At 34.6% G+C, this 18616-nt stretch overlaps 2 protein-coding genes across 2 annotated transcripts in view; both read right to left on the bottom strand.

The window, feature by feature from the left end:
- Positions 1 to 1634, bottom strand: part of LOC126976123 (C3 and PZP-like alpha-2-macroglobulin domain-containing protein 8) — a 275988-nt gene extending 274354 nt beyond the window's left edge. The window contains exon 1 of the mRNA XM_050824318.1: positions 1485 to 1634. The gene's annotated coding sequence lies outside the window, so the exon portion shown is untranslated. The remainder of the gene's footprint in view (positions 1 to 1484) is intronic.
- Positions 1635 to 7443: 5809 nt separating this feature from the next.
- On the bottom strand, positions 7444 to 9689 carry LOC126976137 (uncharacterized). The gene is made up of 3 exons (XM_050824339.1): positions 9557 to 9689; positions 7676 to 8392; positions 7444 to 7597 (listed from the first exon to the last, which is right to left on the bottom strand). Exons 1-3 carry the CDS (start codon positions 9687 to 9689, stop codon positions 7503 to 7505), a joined length of 945 nt encoding a protein of 314 aa, XP_050680296.1. The 3' UTR covers positions 7444 to 7502.
- Between the last annotated feature and the right edge of the window lie 8927 nt (positions 9690 to 18616).

Below are 18616 nucleotides of genomic sequence, written 5' to 3' on the forward strand. Positions count from 1 at the left end.
GTAGACGAGACGTTCAGATCGTAGACATAAAATCGAAACAAAGCAAGAAAAATCTCCAGTCGTTAATTCAAATATTTTTCTTCAAAATAAGATATGAAATTCCTTATCCCGTCAGTGATATTTTACACAGATAAAGTTTTAAAATTAAATATTTTTACTTTTATAGTCTGTTAAATTACCTTTCTTGTCGTTTATTGAAAGTCAGAAACTACCAGTCGACGTGACGTTCATAGCGTAGTCATAAAATCTAAACAAAGCGAGAAAAATCTTCAGTGCCTATTTACAATGTATGGAAATATATTTATATATATGTATGGAGATATATTTTTTTTTATTCAAAATAGATTATTAAATTACTTATTGAAAGTCAGAAACTACTACTACTCATTCGAAAATGAGAAGAACGAGCGCAAAACGCTCGAAGGGTTTCTTCTTTTTTTTTCGATACAATCAAATTTATTATTTAAATAGCCTGATGGCAGTCGCGCCATTCCCAATGTGTGGTATAATTTAATTTTGTTGTAATTTTTATATTTTTTATATTTCTGTAATTCCAACTAACATTTTAGTATTGTGGAATTGACATTCAGGTAAGATTTTTACTTAAATCTCCGACATTTGTGGTATTGACAAGAGTTGTCAATCACAGGCATCTTTATAAATATCTTATATATAAAATTCTCGTGTCACAATGTTCGTTCGCGTACTGCTCCGAAACGGCTTGACCGATTCTCATGAAATTCTGTGAGCATATTGAGTAGGTCTGAGAATCGGCCAACATCTATTTTTCATACCCTTAAATGTTAAGGGTGGTCCGCACGATTTTTTTTCATTTTTTTTGACATTTTTTTTTAAATTTGTTTGATTATGAGTCAGCATTAAAAATACATACAACTTCAATCACCCATCTACGATCAACAGTTACTTTTGTATCGCGATTTTAATATCGGCAATACAATGTTTGCTGGGTCAGCTATTAAAAATATATAATTTACACAATAATTCTGTCCTTGATGAATTTTGAAATGATGCTTTGTTTCATTAGATTAACCAGTTTTATTAATTTATTGTTATTTATAAATTAAATAAATAGTACAAGTATCTTATTATATTTATTTTTAGATCCAGTTATAGACCTAAAGAAACTTTTAAAGACCATTACAGATAAAACTGTATTAGACAGATAGCTGCTACTGAATAAATTTCTATTTGAAAATTAAACTCATCGATATTTTTCTTAAAATAAAACACAAATTATGCCGTTAATGTCTTAGATCTAAATTATTTTGAATATTTGTAACATTTACTTTAAGATTTACTTAATTAAATCTACGGTAACGGTGCACTTGCTGTGCAATGAAAAACAATTCCACATATCGACAGAAACCTTTTTATAAATAAATAAAAGACAACTAAACACTCTGATTACTTATATTAAAATATAATACAAGAAAAATTTTATGCTAAAGAGAGATAGGACTTACCTTTATACTTGTCACTAAAACAACACAGATAAGGTCCACATGAAATTATCACAACATACACGAAATTCACGTAATCTGGTAAAGAAAACGTGTCAAGGCCCTTAGCTACGTTTATGCTACGACAGAAACGTCCGGTCCGTAGGAGCTCTACGAAACGACAGCCTCACGTTGCTACGGGCTACGCAGGGATTCGAGCCAATCGAAGAGATGCGCGATTCTGTATTATTCTATTGAAGATAAATTTATACAGAATTTAAACTCCAATAATTGATAGTAATATTTTGATTAATATTTGTTATGACATTAGTTTAAATATTGTGTGAATAAATTATAAAACACATTTTTTATTGAATTTGGGGTAAATTTTGGTACAATACGATTTGTAATTTTTCCTACCTATCTTATAGAGTAGTAAGAGTGAGACTGCGTCACTTTCATAAAATTTTAATAATTTGAATTGAAAGAGCTGTATATTTATTCCATTTATTTACGCAATATCGCCTAAAAAAATCCTGTTATTTAATTATTAAGATTAGCTTGCTTTACCAAGTTGAGCTATTTATGTACAGAATTATAAAATGTATTGAAGTAGGCGTTACTTTCCGGAAATCCATAATTATCAAAATAATTTCAGTTTTTCTTTAGTGTTAATTCCGCCAATATATGTCTTAAAACAATTCGACACGTGTTTCGCCTCTACACGAGGCATCCTCAGGACATGTTGTCTCGCCAAAATCTGGCACGAGACTCAATTCACTCTCGTGCGTGAATTAACACTAAAAAAAAACTGAAATCTCTTTGATACAGAATTATAGTTTGTTTATTTAGATTTTATACAGTTTTCAAGTATAAAGCCGATAAGTACTGGCGTAGTCGACGTCCAAATTTTTTCTTTTTAAATCAGCATGTTTTTTTTTGGTATTTCTCACAAAGATATATATTTTCACCACTACAACATAAGTTATAATTAAATTTATGAACTTCTTTTGATATGTCGATAATTAATTATTACTTTTAAATAGTAAAGTACAGCCTTCTAGAATCTTATCGGATTCTATCGGAACTTCCCGGTTTTGTATTGTAGACCAATTTGGTATTTTTTTTATCTTTTTATGAACTTCCATATAGGTAACATCGAAAATGCAGAACGTAATTAAGAGTAGTCCTGAAATTTTATAGCCTTGACGCTACCGATACCACAGGCGTAGTAGCAAATTGCGGCAACTAATACTACGCCCAAATGGGCGTACGCGAGCTAGTCTCATACAACGTGTGACATTGACGGGCCACATGTTCTGTTAAACTTTGCTAGTAATTGAAACTAAAATGACAAGTTGCGTAGTATTCATTTGTAAAAACAATACTACAAGAAATAAGAAAGACACTGGGATCACATATCATCAGTAAGTAATTTTTATTTTATTAATTTCAATGTAAAATAACACGAAGCTTATGTTACAAAATTTGAAAGATGGCATTGAGTGTCAAAATGCCACTCACACAAGCATCTAATAGTTGCCGTAATAAAAAAGCTATTATTCTTTGGTAGTGCGGTGTCTTGTAAGAGCGCAACGGAGACCAATCTAAGGTTATAGGTTATAAGTTTTTCACAAATGAAATAATCATTTTCATCATCATCATCAGCCGGAAGACGTCCACTGCTGGACAAAGCCTCCCCACAAGATTTCCACGACGATCGTTCGTTTTAAAGCATTTGTATGCATTGTGCTAATTGGAATATAATTATTGAATATAGTATTTTTGTGTTTAAATAGGCTCTAACTACAGATGTTGCACAAAAAAAAACACTTTCTTATTGACCATTATAGGGTTTTTGCATGATTGAAGTAAAGATATAACTTGTATAGAGTTTTACAACCTTTTGTTTAACTTGTAGTTGTATGTATTTATGTTGAATTAGATCGAATTGGTTTCAAGTCCAAGTAGGTTAACTACAAGTGACATTTTTTTATTGCAATCTCGATGCCTAGAGAAACTAAATGTTTTGTACGTTGATAATTCTGATTGCCATATATATTATATGATGGATGACTGTTATCGAAGCAACTACTCTGCGGTTAACAGCACAGATCCACTTATATGGGCAAACAATTAGAGCTCCCTTTGAAGAATGGCAAAAACATATTAATATTATTGAAAAAGAATACTATTAATATTAACTAATGTCAGAAAATTAATTAAGTTTTAGCACAAATAAAAGAGGCAGAAAGGAAAATTTAAATAAAATAAATTTATTTCAGTATACAATTTTGAAATATTTCATCTATATTTTGTGAGCTTAATTTCTTTTGATTATAATTACACTTTCAACGGATCTCTTAAGTCTAAATTTAGCCAAAAGAGAGAAAGAGAGAGAGAGATGAATATGAAATTGATTCGGCACACGCTAATAACTACTTTAGTAAATTTAATAAAAATATAAGTAAAAAACCACACACAAACGCAAACACACACACACACAAACCTTTTTACCTTTAAGTGAGTTTGCTGATTCTACCTATAAGCTTTCGGACGGACCTGTCCTCTGCAACTCCTACCGTCTCCTCTGGGTAGGGCACAAAACATTCTGTACCATATACTATTGACTTGAATAAATGATTATTATTATCCTAATGATTTGAGTTTTCTTTAGTGTCTAGTGTGAGTCTAGTGCCAGATTTTGGCGAGACAACACGTCCTGAGGATGCCTCGTGTAGAGGCGAAACACGTGTTGAATTGTTTAATGACAAATATTGGCGGAATTAATTTTAAAGAAAACTCAAAGCAGTTGGATAATTATGGATTTCCGCAAAGTAACGCCTACTTCAATAAATAGATTATTGTTATTATTACAAATACAGCGGGCAAGCCTATTGCATCTATTTTATATGTATTGCATTATTATATTTCAAGTATTTTTTAAAAGGCAATAGTTGGGTTGTTACGTAGGTAACATTTTAATATTTTTTCTTAAGATTAGAATAGATATATTGTATTACATACATATTCTTGTGTATTAGGCACAATAGGTAGAACGGTTAACTCTACTCCGGTCCGACGATTCGACGATTTGTAATGTCGGCAAGTCTCTTACGATTTCTGTGATGTTACAAGAGTATGCTTCATTATTTTCCTCAACCAGCTTGGGCACGGGGAAGGGCGCTGGTGTGAGATGCGACTTGCGTCGACACTCTGACTCCTTCTCGTGTCCAAGTTACGTCAGTTGGTCCTGGGGTTGCTGCCTTGACTGCCGAAGGCAAATACGTTGGTCTCATTGAGTTTTGTGGCCCGTGGGGCCCACAGGCACGAAAATGTACAAAGTACTATCTACGCGCATCAATAAGGCTACTGGAAACCCAAGCCCTGGCAGCTATTTCGGTCAACCGATCAGCCTAGCTACCCAACGAGGAAATGCTACCAGAATTTTTCATACACTTCCCCGTGACGATAGTTTTAACTAAGGAATATTTTGTTTTGAATAAAAACAACCATAGAATAGACATGACATAGCAAAATTGCTTTGATCACGATCAAAGTAAACAAACATGAAAGTCCCATATTAAACAAAATGTCACACTTAATATCTAGCTTGATTGAAACATCCCCATGAAATACTGTAATGTGCACGTCCCTTGTGAAGGGCTGTGGGGCTTAAGGGTGTCTAGTGGTTATGTATTGTCGAATTATCAACGCACTGGGGCGATAATTATACTATCGGTGTTCTGGTAGATATGTTGGGGTGTACTTAAATCTGACTTTCTACAGGGCTTTTTTGTCCCTTATGGGGACAGATCTAAACAGAAACATAATATAGTATCCACTTTACGCACCATACGAACCACCATTACCAGTGGGAGGCTCCTTTGCACGGGATGCCGGCTAGATTATGGGTACCACAACGGCGCCTATTTCTGCCGTGAAGCAGTAATGTGTAAACATTCTGTGTAAAGGTCTGAAGGGCGCTAACTAGTGAAATTACGGGGCAAATGAGACTAAACATCTTACGTCTCAAGGTGACGAGCGCAATTGTAGTGCCGCTGAGAATTTTTGTGTTTTTCAAGAATCCTGAGCGGCACTGCATTGTAATGGGCAAGGCGTATCAATTAACATCAGCTGTACGTTCAGCTCGTCTCGTTCCTTATTTTTTATTTATTGCTATAACCGGAAAAACAAACGATAGAAAATGATAGAAAGACAAACGGATTCGTAATAATTGAAATTATATTTCCGAACCTATCACAGATGTGAAGGGAAACGTAATTTCTTTTGGTAATCCTATTGTAAGCCGAACTCAATAAGTTACAATATGTTTCTCAGTTCAAGTCGACGGTGTCGGAAGTAAATTTGAGTTCATTGCTGTATCGAGGCCGAAATTAAGGAGCTAACATACGTTGTGTTGTATATAAGCATCTTGACAAGACAATATAATTATTCGTGAGATTTTTAATGAGATTTATTTTTAATTCATGTGGTAAACTAAAGCCGAAAGTACTCGCAGTCGCGATCGCAAGCGTCCTGAATGCTAGACCGTACTGCCTTGCATTCAATATACGATAATTTATATTTATACAGTTTATTCTTTATTTCATTTTATGACATATTTACAACGCTATTTACTTTGAACACGTATCACATATTTGATGCAACAACTTACAAACTAATTTGTAACGTATATTGCAGCTATTGTAAAATACTCTATTTGATTTAAAGGATAAACTGTTGAGTTTCTTGTGTGTTCTTCTCAAGAGCCCTACTTTTTCCAAACATATAGATAGTGGTAGATTCAGTAGTTTAAAAGAAATATTTAAAGTGACGATTCAAAAGCGCTTAGTTTAAGACTAACCCCCTTATTCATAATGGTCCGCTAACTTTAAACAGCCGCTCAGGAGTGTTTTTTCTCATTCTGACTTAGGTCAATAGAAGAAGACAGAGTAAGAATTAGCAATGCTTTAAGTTAGCAGACTATTATGAATAAGGGGGTAAATGTATAAAGTTGATAGAATTTAACTTTGGGAACGAGAAAGTGGCTATTATGGGTCGCGACTTGCGTCACTGCGTCCAGACTGCTATAGATGGTGCTGGGTCTGCTGCTTCGTTTTCCGAAGACCGATACAAATATGATACTTGGCCTGTGAGATCCTGAGGTGGGTAGAATGTATAAAGTTCTATGTACGCATCTCAATAGAGCTACTGAAAGCCAAACGCTGTCAACTCACCAGTGCCAGGCTCCTTTGCACAGCAGTAATGTGTAAAAATTACCGTGTTTCGGTCAGAAGGGCACCGTAGCTAGTGAAACTACTGAGCAAATGAGACTTAATATTGACACGGGAGTGGGTCAGGGATTGGAAATAATACTCCGCTTAGGCTGCCAGTCCACCAGAGCGGAGCGAGGCAGCGGAGCCGAGAAACGGACTAATGCGGAGTGGAGTTGCGTACTGTGACTGTCCACCGGAGCGGAGCGAGGCTGCGGAGCGGAGTGAGGAAGTAATGCGGAGCGGAGTTGCTGTGTTTTTCAATATGCGGAGCTAGGCAGCAAGTACGCGACGAGTGATTTCGAGCTCCCGGCGTGGGGCGATTGGTTTAATTCTACGCGAAATGTCAGTGATAGCAGACATGCCATCGAAAAAGTTGATACATTATTACCTTACATTGCTTGAGGAAGAAGCGTTGGAGTCAGAAGAAGCCGAAATACTTACCATATACCATTTGAACAATTCTATGAGGAAACATAGATTTTGGTTAAGAAATCATATCAAACATCGTTCAGAACACAGTGAATATTTTACTTTTTTCCAAACAGCTGATGAAGAAAATTTCGAAAATTCTTATAGAGTTTCAAGATGTACTTTTTATGAACTTCACTCCCTGATTGAACCATATATTCGGAAACAAGACACAAATTACAGAAATTCAATTAGTAGCCGTGAAAGATTAGCGGTGTGTTTAAAGTAAGTACACATTTTAAATCAAAGTAACTTTTATTTTTGCATACAGTTATAGAAGCCATGTTATATTAATTTAAAAATCGTAATCTGTCTCAAAATTGACCGCATTTTCATTGGGTTCTGTTGGCTCTGCTGCAGATGTTTCAATATCCTGGGTTGTTGGAATTTGTAAAGCGCTAGGATTAATGATACTAGTGTTAATATTATCTGAAGCACTAGGAATATTGACACTAGTGTTGATATTATCTGAAGCACTAGGAGTATCGATACTAGTGTTGATATTATCTGAAGCACTAGGAGTATCGATACTAGTGTTGATGTTATCTGATGTAGGTGTTGAGCCTGTAGAATAACCATAATTATTCGGAGAATACCAACTATGTTGAAGATTACTTTCTTCAGCTGACATTACCGCATTAAAGCAGGTTTTTTTAATTTGAAGTTGAAAATAATACGGCAGCTTTTTTGTCGATGCAGCCAAATTTAAAAAAAATAAGTCTATTTCATCGTATTTATCACTGGCTGACATCATGTTTTTAAGTTCTATCCGTTCTCGTTCCAACACTTCGCGGCGTTCTTGATTTTTTTTTAAATAATCTAGAATTTCATCGTTCTTTCTTTTTTTGGATGTTGATGGAAGAGATTCCGAAGCTGTTGGATTCTTAGGATCATCGGCAGAAGGAAGATTATTTGAATTTGATGGCAAAAAATTGCATGATTCCCGTGAACTCTCTTCAATGGTATTTGGCGGATTTGAAGTTTCGCTTACTGAGTGGTCCAGGGGCGTAAAATTTGTTGACCGGTCTCTGTTACTCATGTAAGGCAATAAAAATGACATGGCTTTTTGATATTTCCATTCTTTTCGTTGTTTTCTAGCCTGTCCACTCCTTGTTGCATTTTGTCTTTTTAAGGCATCCCGATGGTTATCTCTCAGTTGTTTCCATCGCGACTTGGCAGTTGTAACTGAAACAATCAACAAACACAAAAATGTATTACATGGTCTATTTATGACAAAAATATTACATCACTTACGCGAAGTACAATTAAATACGTTTTTTTTTAGGTATTTAGCAACCGGCCAGTCATTTACAACGATGGGAGAGAATTTTAGAATTGGATTGAAAAGTGTATCAAGAATTGTTGAGGAGGTTTGTGATGCTTTATGGAATATATTGCAACCTCTTGTCATGTCACAACCAACAGAAAACGACTGGAAAGAAATCGCAAAAGATTTTGATGAACTATGGCAATTTAAAAATTGTATAGGTGCTCTTGATGGCAAGCACGTATATATCAAGGCTCCCTCGAAAACCGGGTCCTCGTTTTTCAACTACAAAAAGAGATTTTCTGTAGTATTGATGTGTTTAGCTGATGCCAAAAGGAAAATCATAATGGCTGATGTGGGATCTATGGGAAGATTTTCTGATGCAGGAATTTTTGATAACAGCATTTTCGGAAAGAGTCTAAAAGAAAAGAGATTGAATTTACCTCAGCCGGTACCATTTTATCAAGGTGGAGCAAAAATGCCGTTCGTATTTATAGGAGACGAAGCTTTTCCATTAATGGAAAATTTTATGAGGCCTTACCCACGTGATGGACTTAACGCAGAAAAAAAAATTTTTAATTACCGATTATCAAGAGCACGTCGTATTGTTGAGGAAACTTTCGGTGTATTGACGAGAAAGTGGTACGTGTATCATAAAGATTTTGAATGCAAAATAGAAACAGTTGACAAGGTAATAAAAGCAACATGTATTTTGCACAATTATTTAATTCAAAGACAACCTAATTATATAAACAATATTGAAAATAACATGGAGCAATCATTATTATCAGTTGGTGATATTATAGAAACACAACATTCTAGTAACGATGGTTATCAAGTTCGTGAAATGTATTGTTCATACTTTAATAATCAGGGGAAGGTACCATGGCAAGATACTCGAATTTTGAAAAGAATCTATAATAGTCAGTGATGTGAGACAGATATAGATAATTTGGCCAGCTGCGGACATTATTTAACTTTTTAGGCTATTACATTATATAGGCTATTTTGTTAAATAAAAAAAAAGATATCAATATGCACCTACTAGAAGGTATTATAGAATAAAGATACATATTATTTACCATCCGATATGTTTGTTTCAATGATAATTTGGTCCCACGCAGCATCTTTTGTTTCGTTGCATTTGTAAAATTCTGAAGATGTGTTCCAAATGCACGGAAACTTTTTCACACTTTCAATAAGTTTTTCATCCATTAGGCTGCCAGTCCACCAGAGCGGAGCGAGGCAGCGGAGCCGAGAAACGGAGAAATATTAACCAATAGGATTGCACAAAATCTCCGCTCCTCTTAAGTGGACAGGGACTTGCGAGCTAGTTTAAAATTTCATATAAAACCGGTATGCGGAGCGGGGAAACGGAGCGGGGAAACGTGCGGGGATGCACTCGTCGCGTACTTGCTGCCTAGCTCCGCATATTGAAAAACACAGCAACTCCGCTCCGCATTACTTCCTCACTCCGCTCCGCAGCCTCGCTCCGCTCCGGTGGACAGTCACAGTACGCAACTCCACTCCGCATTAGTCCGTTTCTCGGCTCCGCTGCCTCGCTCCGCGTCACACTGCACCGAACACTACTTCTCTTCTGTCTTCTTCTTCTTAGAACACTTCCACTTTTCACTACTTCTTCTTTTCTTCTTCTTCTTCTTTACACTTTCGAGTCAGATCTAGAACTGCCGTAGGCCACGCTTAGTACGGCTTATATACCCCCGGATCCGTTCTATTTTCAAAATGATTCTCCCATTCCATTTTTAAATTTAAATTGTACTAGAAAATTCTTTTAACTATTTTTATCCTGCTTACACATTTTCCATCCCTTTTTTTCTGTTCGATTTGATCCTGAACTTACTAGAAATTTCCTTTAACTTTACAAAACCCAAAAAAATACATACACTAGTAGGTGTATCGAACCCGGGTCTACAGCGTCTAAAGTAAACACTTTTCCGCTGAGCTACGAGTATTGCTGACGGAGCTGTTGAAATTAACAATGTCTTGAAGTTCGACAACTCTCGTCATATACTTCAAAGGGTTGCTACGCAACAATATCTTATGTCTCAAGGTGACGAGCGCAATTGTTGTGCCGCTCAGAATATTTGGATTTTTCAAGAATCCTGAGCGGCATTGTTATGGGCAAGGCATATCAATTACCTTCAGCTAAATTTTCTGCTTGTCTCGTTCCTTATTTTCATAAAAATCTCTATTTCGGCTCAGAGGTCAGCCTGTCCAACGCATGAAAGCTGCCAGTTCTCATAGATTCTTTATACTTCATGTTATCACATTAAGTATTATAAATAGGCTATTAGTATTGTTTTGTTATGAATAAAATCTGTATTTTTTACACTTAAACCTCCTACGGCAAAGATACATATCGTCAAAGGAGAATGACGAGCTTGCATTTATATTCGGACCCACTGATAGAGAAAGCATACATGTTGGAAACTTAGTTATAGTTGTAGAACGCGGGAAAAAATTTGAAAAAAAAAACAATTTACTAAAAAAGTGCAAAAAAAGATAAATATAAAATAAACCATAACAATTTTTACTAATACCAAAAAGTGTGGGTGTGTTTATTATTTCTGATAGACTACAAGAGTATCATAATGTTTATAATAAATTGTATTCAGGTTTTTAGTAAAAAGTAGGTAAGTTTCTACAATTATTGTCAATTCGACAATATTTCTATGGCGCATACCATTACATCCTTTTTTGCATGAGAACTTTGTAACCCATTTTAATATTTTCTGTCTTTTCACTCCCATAGCCTAGAATCATAATCTCCCAACACCTTAATAATTTTTATATAAATATTGAATAAACTTTTAATTATAATTTATATCATCTTGACTAAATGCTTTGTTAATTGTTAAAATTATAGGGGTTCATTTCTGCTATTCACCTTTGAGGTGAATCTTTATAAAATGCCATTATTATAAGAAAAGCATAGATCAATTCAAGAAAATCCAATTTCGTTTTTAGCTATAACTTTTATTATATAGGTTGACTGGTAGAGATATATTTAGGTCTTAGCTCCGATAAGCGATGATTAACCCTCGTTGAACGAACCGAAAATGACTGATAAAAAAAACTTGTCAATATTTACAATTTGTCAATTTTTCCGTTTTACAAACTGAAAAATTTACAAATTGGAAAAACACCGAAGCCTTACGCTATATACGAGTAGCTTATAATAACAGTCTAATGAATATAATATAATTAGTACAACTCTAAATGTTTTAACTACAAAGTCTCCAGTGCGTCTGTCTATCTGAAAAAACTCAAAACACGTTTAATTTCTTTAGAATTTCTTAAAATTATTAAGAGATTTCAATGCTATGAACACAAATACACAGAATGATTTTCAGTTAGGTTCAAAATATAAAAGCCAACTCTAAAAAAAAATCCAACTAATCCATCTTATTATGTTTGGGTGGACTTCGAGCTTTTACAATGTTATCTGGCTGCCACACGTTTTCATAACACCAACAGAAATTACGGGATTTTAAGTTATTCACTTTATTTATAAATTTAAAATTTACTAAATCTTTACGATTTTTGTTTGCTCAATCTAAGTGTTTTGATCAGCTTTATTTTGTATAAAAATTACGAGATTTAGTCGCAAATGAATTAACTCATCATCCACATACAATCACCTGTCTATGACACTTGCAACATAACCGAAATCCCGTAAACATTTTAGTATAATGAGTAATCATGAGAGTCAGACAAGCCGATGTCATTTCACCGAAGCTGTTCACCGCAGCGTTGGAAGATGGCTATGGTCCTGATGAAAAAGCTCGTGGTCGCTCAGAGAGTAACAGAGAGGGCTATGCTTGGAGATTCCCTGTGGGATCGAATCAGAAATGAGAAGATCCGTAGAACCAAAGTAGCCGATATAGCCCAAATGATTGCGAAACTGAAATGGCAGTAGGCAGGGCACATAGCTCGACGGACAGATGGCCGGTGACCACGTACAAGAAGACGCAGTGGTGGTAGGCCCTCCACAAGATGGACCGATGATCTGGTCAAGGTCGCCGGAATACTTTGGATTTTTTTTATAATAATAAGAGACGAGACGAGCAGGACGTTCAGCTGATGGTAAATGATACGCCCTGCCCATTACAATGCAGTGCTGCTCAGGATTCTTGAAAAGCCAAAAAATTATGTATATTACAGCCATTGTAAAAATACTCTATTTGATTGAAACAGTCCCCGTTTGAGTTTCTTATAATATGTTCTTCTCACGAGCTCTACTATTCACGAACATAATATGGTAACTTCAGTACTTTAAAAAAATTTTTTTGTAGTGACGGTTTAAAAGCTTGTGTGTGTTAGTTTGCGTTAATAATGAAATTAATGAGAAGATCCGTAGAAGAACCAAAGTAGCCGATATAGCCCAAATGATTGCGAAACTGAAATGGCAGTAGGCAGGGCACATAGCTCGACGGACAGATGGCCGGTGATCACGTATAAGAAGACGCAGTGTTGGTAGGCCCTCCACAAGATGGACCGATGATCTGGTCAAGGTCGCCGGAATACTTTGGATTTTTTTTTATGATAATAAGGGACGAGACGAGCAGGACGTTCAGCTGATGGTAAATGATACGCCCTGCCCATTACAATGCAGTGCTGCTCAGGATTATTGAAAAGCCAAAAAATTATGTATATTACAGCCATTGTAAAAATACTCTATTTGATTGAAAGAGTCCCCGTTTGAGTTTCTTATAATATGTTCTTCTCACGAGCTCTACTATTCGCGAACATGATACGGTAAATTCAGTACTTTAAAAAAAAAATTGTAGTGACGATACAAAAGTTAGTGTGTATTAGTTTGCGTAATAATGAAATTAAAAACACTTTGGAAAAAAATATTTTAAATGTAGCTGCACAAATTATTAAATTATTATGAATACAGCTTCTAACGAGGGCCTTCAAAGGTATCAAAGGTTGCTTGAACAATAGCGTCTAGTTGGTATGCTCATTTACCTCGTCATAATAAAATGAAATCATTTTTACTCTGGAAAATTATTTATAAGGCAATAATATAACATTGTTATTGCTATATTTTGTATTTGATATAAAAAATGACATCTGAAAAGACGACCTGAAGCATTATAAAATTACCTGAAGCATAGAATAATGGGAATTGATCCTGGGAGGAATCGCAGAATGCACTTGGCATCTTCTGTGATTTATCTAAGGCTTTTGATTGTGTTTAACATTCAACGCTGATCAGGAAGCTATACCACTATGACATAAAAGGAACTGCGCTCGATCTTCTAACTTCATATCTAAACAATAGAATTCAGAGGGTCGACGTGAATGGCAGGAGATCTCCCCGAACTCCTCTCAGTGTGGGGGTACCACAAGGGTTTATTCTTGGACCGTTTCTCTTCCTTATCTATTTAAATGATCTTCCTAATCTTATAGAGAAAAAACATAAGGTAGTATTGTTTGCGGACGACACTTTACTGATTTTCAAAGTGAAAAGAAACCAAGCTATGTATGTCGAAGTGAACGATATTCTATCTGACATCGTGTACTGGTTTAGCGCTAATAACCAATTGTTAAACAGCAAGAAAACTAAAAACATTAAATTTACCGTACCAAATGTCAAAAATGTAGTTGCAACTGTTTTGTTCAACGGAGAGGTGATAGAACCGGTGGAATCTGCTATATTTCTTGGCATAACTCTAGATTCCAAATTACAAAATTATATTGAAGGATTGGCGAAAAGATTTAATTCTGCAGTATACGCGGTTAAAAAGATTAGACAATTAACTGATATGCATACGGCGCGACTAGTAGTATACTTTAGTTATTTCCATAGTATTATGTCCTATGGTATATTGCTATTAGGCAACGCTGCCGATATAAATACAATATTTGTGCTGCAGAAGAGGGCTATTCGCGCAAAAAGTGCTAAAGAATCATTGAGAGCAAGATTCAAAGAAATTAACTTCTTGACTGTTGCTTCTCAATATATTCTTGATAATGTAATGTATGTTCATAGGCACATAAGTGAATTTGCTAGAAACTGTCATAACCATAATGTTAAAACCAGGAACAAACAAAATTATAATGCCTACTACTCGGCTAAGTCTAGTTAGTTAGTCTTTTGTGGGGTGATGTATATGCTTTTACAACAAGATCCCAGAAAATGTTCAAAACAAAAGTATTACGTTATTCAAAAGAATTAAAAACGTTTGTGTGGTAAAGGTTACTATAACATAAATGACTTTCTTAATGATACCAAAGATTGGGAATGGAGTGACCGCCCTCAGGCTATTAAATAATAAGTTTAATTGTACAATATTACTTTGTAAACATATTTTTTCGATGAAGAAAAAGCCCGCTGAGATTGTTGCGCCCGTTCTTCTCAGGTCTGAGCCATTCATTTTGGAATGGTTGGTAGTTTTTGACTTTCAATAATTGATGTCTGAATGAATGAAGAAATGAATTTGAATAACTTCATGGGATTGAAACTAAATGTCTCATGTTCCAGGGAGCCGATTTTTGAGTTCAAGTGCTTGAATTCATTGAAGTGGTCGATAATCCTTTTCATATAGGATGAGAGCTGGTACCAATTTTTGGGCAGGTTTTTGAGGTAAGCTGAAAACTTGGTGAATACCTCTCCTGATATAACCCAACTCGGAACTGCAGATCTGGCTGGTGAGTAGCGGGGCTAAATAAACCCCTAATTTTTAAAAATATTTTTTTTTCCAAAAACTATATTTGAGGCATCATGCAATTTATATATGTTGTAGTTTTATGTTTACAAAATAAATAAAAAATAAGCGAGACAATTTAGTCGGGGTTTTTACATTGCCAGGCGCGTGCAAAAATATTTTGCAAAAATATGTAAAAAATGTATTTGAGGCAACTTGAAATTTTTATAGGGCATTATTTATGACAAATTATTAATATTCCTAAAAATACATGTCGATTTAGTGAGGCTTTCTACCTGCCAGGCAATCTAAAAATGTATAGTAGTGTTGGAAGAAAATATAACACAAGTTTTGAAGATATTATTAATTAACTTGAAAGTTTTATAACCTCCAAATGTAGAGTTCTTGATCAGACACTCCAAGCAACACCCATTTACGATTATAAGACATGAACCAACCATCGCTGTTTTGCAATATTATAGGGTCATAATAACAAGCTCTTTTCCCTAGTCAAACCGAGTGCGGAATCAACAAAACACATAAAACTGGCAAGAACTGAAAAATTGTTGCGATAACTCCAACGAAGCCATTAATCATATTGCCACAGCGAAATAAAACTGATTGCGCAACATCTCATCAAGTTGCACAAATTAAATTTGTTCCTAACATTCTTCACGCACGGCCATCTGCGACCGGAAAATTAGATACGACACAGGAAATGCATGAAAAAATTTCGCCACGTATGAAAAATTGTGTTGTGTATTTTCTGTACCATACTTGAGGGTGTGCAGGTTTATTTGCTAGATGATTTTATATCTTCATAAAGTTTCTATATGTTTTTCACATCTTTAGATATTCAACGTACTCTAATATTTAGATATTGGAAGGTACTATAACATGGTTTGCAATGCTCATTGAATGACATTTATTGCAGCGGCGTGGTGTGCCGGGCCGTCTCCTTTCCTCAAATGCGTCAACTCACGAACGGGTACTGCTTGTGGTGCCAAATCGTCTAATTATAATTAATAAATCATTGTATTTGTTGGATGCTATTACTAATAGTGACAGTGATCACGACCATCATATTCACGAAACATCCTTACGCAAACAATGAGTTCAAGCTCTAAAGGTTGATGCGTCCAATATACGATAATATATATATTTTATGTATTATTACATCCATTGTGAAATTCTCTTAGTTGATTGAATAGAGTTGCCGTTGAGTTTCTGATAATATGTTCTTCTCACGAGCTTAACTATTTACCAACATATGGTAAAATCAATAATTTAAAAGAATTATTTGTAGTGACAATTCAAAAGCGCTTAGTTTAAGCTTAATTGAATAAATTTTATTTGACTGACTTTAAACGTCGAGAAGAATAAGTATTGTATCCAAAAATACAGCAAATTATTTTTGACCAATATAATTTTATACTAAGATTATAAAATAAAAACATTGTTATATGCAAGGTAAATTATCAAGTTATTAACATAGTATATTTGAATGGATTTTTATATTCTTCTGTGTCGCATTATTCATTTCTGAAGGTCAATTTGGCCAAAATACCCCAAGATCTTTTAATTGCAGATTGCGGACAATCGCTTGCCAATGCGAAGTTGCTCCAGGATAGAGTTGTTAGTTCTGTTAGCCGTCCACGGTATGCGAAGCATCCTTCTCTAACACCACATCTCACACGCGTCAATATTTTTCCTCTCTGTTTTTTATGGAGACTTAAGTAATAATTTCAAGAATTCATACGTTCTTTTCGGAGGTTAGGAGATTTGATAGAGACATAGTAAGGAGAGGAAATTGGTAATGAATAATATTAAATGTTTTACAAAATAAGACAAAGTGCCTTCAACTATAATAAATGTATTTTTAAAATAATATTTTGCTATCATTAATAAATAAGAAACCTATAGCCTAAGTGACCAATAGAAAGCAACCTTTTACTCCTCTGTTTTTAACACATTCAAATAAAAGACTTTAAAAGATTCAAACGCATGTAATTGTAACTGTATTTAAGTTAGGTTTTTGCGTAAATGTTATTTTTTTTTATAATATAATTTAAACCGACGTCACGTGCTCTTAGTCGAGCACGTTTTCAGGGGAAATGCTGATTGATTGTGAAAATATAGTAAGAATTACACGCGTTTTAATCCTTTTACTAGTATTTTTATTTCAATTTTGTCTTATAAAAATAGACCGCGTTATGGTTGTCTGAAAAATTTATTTCAAACTATAAATATAAAACTATAAAAATCGGTCGATATACAAAATGGATTTATGGCCGACAAATGCCCTATGTGACCGTGTTCCGTGTTGATGAAAGTCAGTAACTGTGTTTATTTATTAAGCACATGACGCCAATTTCCAAGTATTGACTTTCCTATTTTTTACCTTGTAACCCAATAATGACGGTATAAAATTTATTAACCTAATTACATATTTTGTATGTAATTTGCAAAATGTTTGTTCCATCTTTTACCCTGATTTGAATGAGTGCAATGTTTAAGAAAAATATTTTTGATTTTATTAATAATCATTCACACTTTTGACAGAATTTTTTCCAACATGTGCAATAATTTTTTTGGATATAAAATTTCATATAAATATGATAAGTTTTCTTTAGTGTTAATTCCGCCAATATTTGTCTTTGAAACAATTCGACACGTATTTCGCCTGTACACGAGGCATCCTCAGGACATGTTGACTCGCTGGCACGAGACTAAAGAAAACTCAAAACATTTGGATAATTATGGATTTCCGCTAAGTAACGATGATAAGATGTGCAAAAGTCGCTTTCAATTCAGATCCTCTACTACTAAGATTTTGCAATGTTTTCAGTTTTCTATGAGAAACATTTTGTTAAATATGAATCCTGACTTCAACATGGTGTTTACAAGGGACATGTAACGTAGTTATTTGTTTACCTCATGTCAGAAAGTTTTGTGAGGATTTCCTCTGTAGATGCCAGTTTAATGTTATTTCTAATTTCATACCTCGAACAAAAACAATTCAATCAGAAACTTGTAATAGAAGGCAAAGTTTTCGAATATTCAAATATCTATTAATCCGCTCTTGATTACAAAATCAATAAAACATCATCCCTTTCTCATAAAACCAGTGAGTGAGGAAACCATGAAGGTTCCGATTAAACAATGTACATTTATTATGTACCAATTATTACCCTTAAAATACAATCATTCATCTCTGACGTTTTATCTGTTTTTCATGTAAAAACATATCGATAAGCTTTAATGAGATTTTTTTGTGTATATTGAATGAGACTGTGCTGACATGCTGTGCTATGTAACGGTCGTTAGATAAGTCGGCTCAAGTCGACTTAAGGAGCGCTTGCCTTCTCCGCCGATTGGTACACTACTATTTTATTTTATGAAAATAAGGGACGAGACGAGCAGGACGTTCAGCTGACGATAATTGATACGCCCTGACCATTACAA

This window comes from Leptidea sinapis, chromosome 39 (genome assembly GCF_905404315.1).
Source record: "Leptidea sinapis chromosome 39, ilLepSina1.1, whole genome shotgun sequence".
Taxonomy (NCBI): Eukaryota; Metazoa; Arthropoda; class Insecta; order Lepidoptera; family Pieridae; genus Leptidea; species Leptidea sinapis.

Bases quoted from the DNA above. Each gene is read 5' to 3' on its own strand.
- LOC126976137 (XM_050824339.1), bottom strand. From the start codon at position 9,689: ATGGATGAAAAACTTATTGAAAGTGTGAAAAAGTTTCCGTGCATTTGG. The intron at 8,393-9,556 runs GTAAATAATATG...TGATTGTTTCAG, and splicing joins TGAAACAAACATATCGGATG to TTACAACTGCCAAGTCGCGA. The intron at 7,598-7,675 runs ATAATATCAACA...CTAGCGCTTTAC, and splicing joins CGATACTCCTAGTGCTTCAG to AAATTCCAACAACCCAGGAT.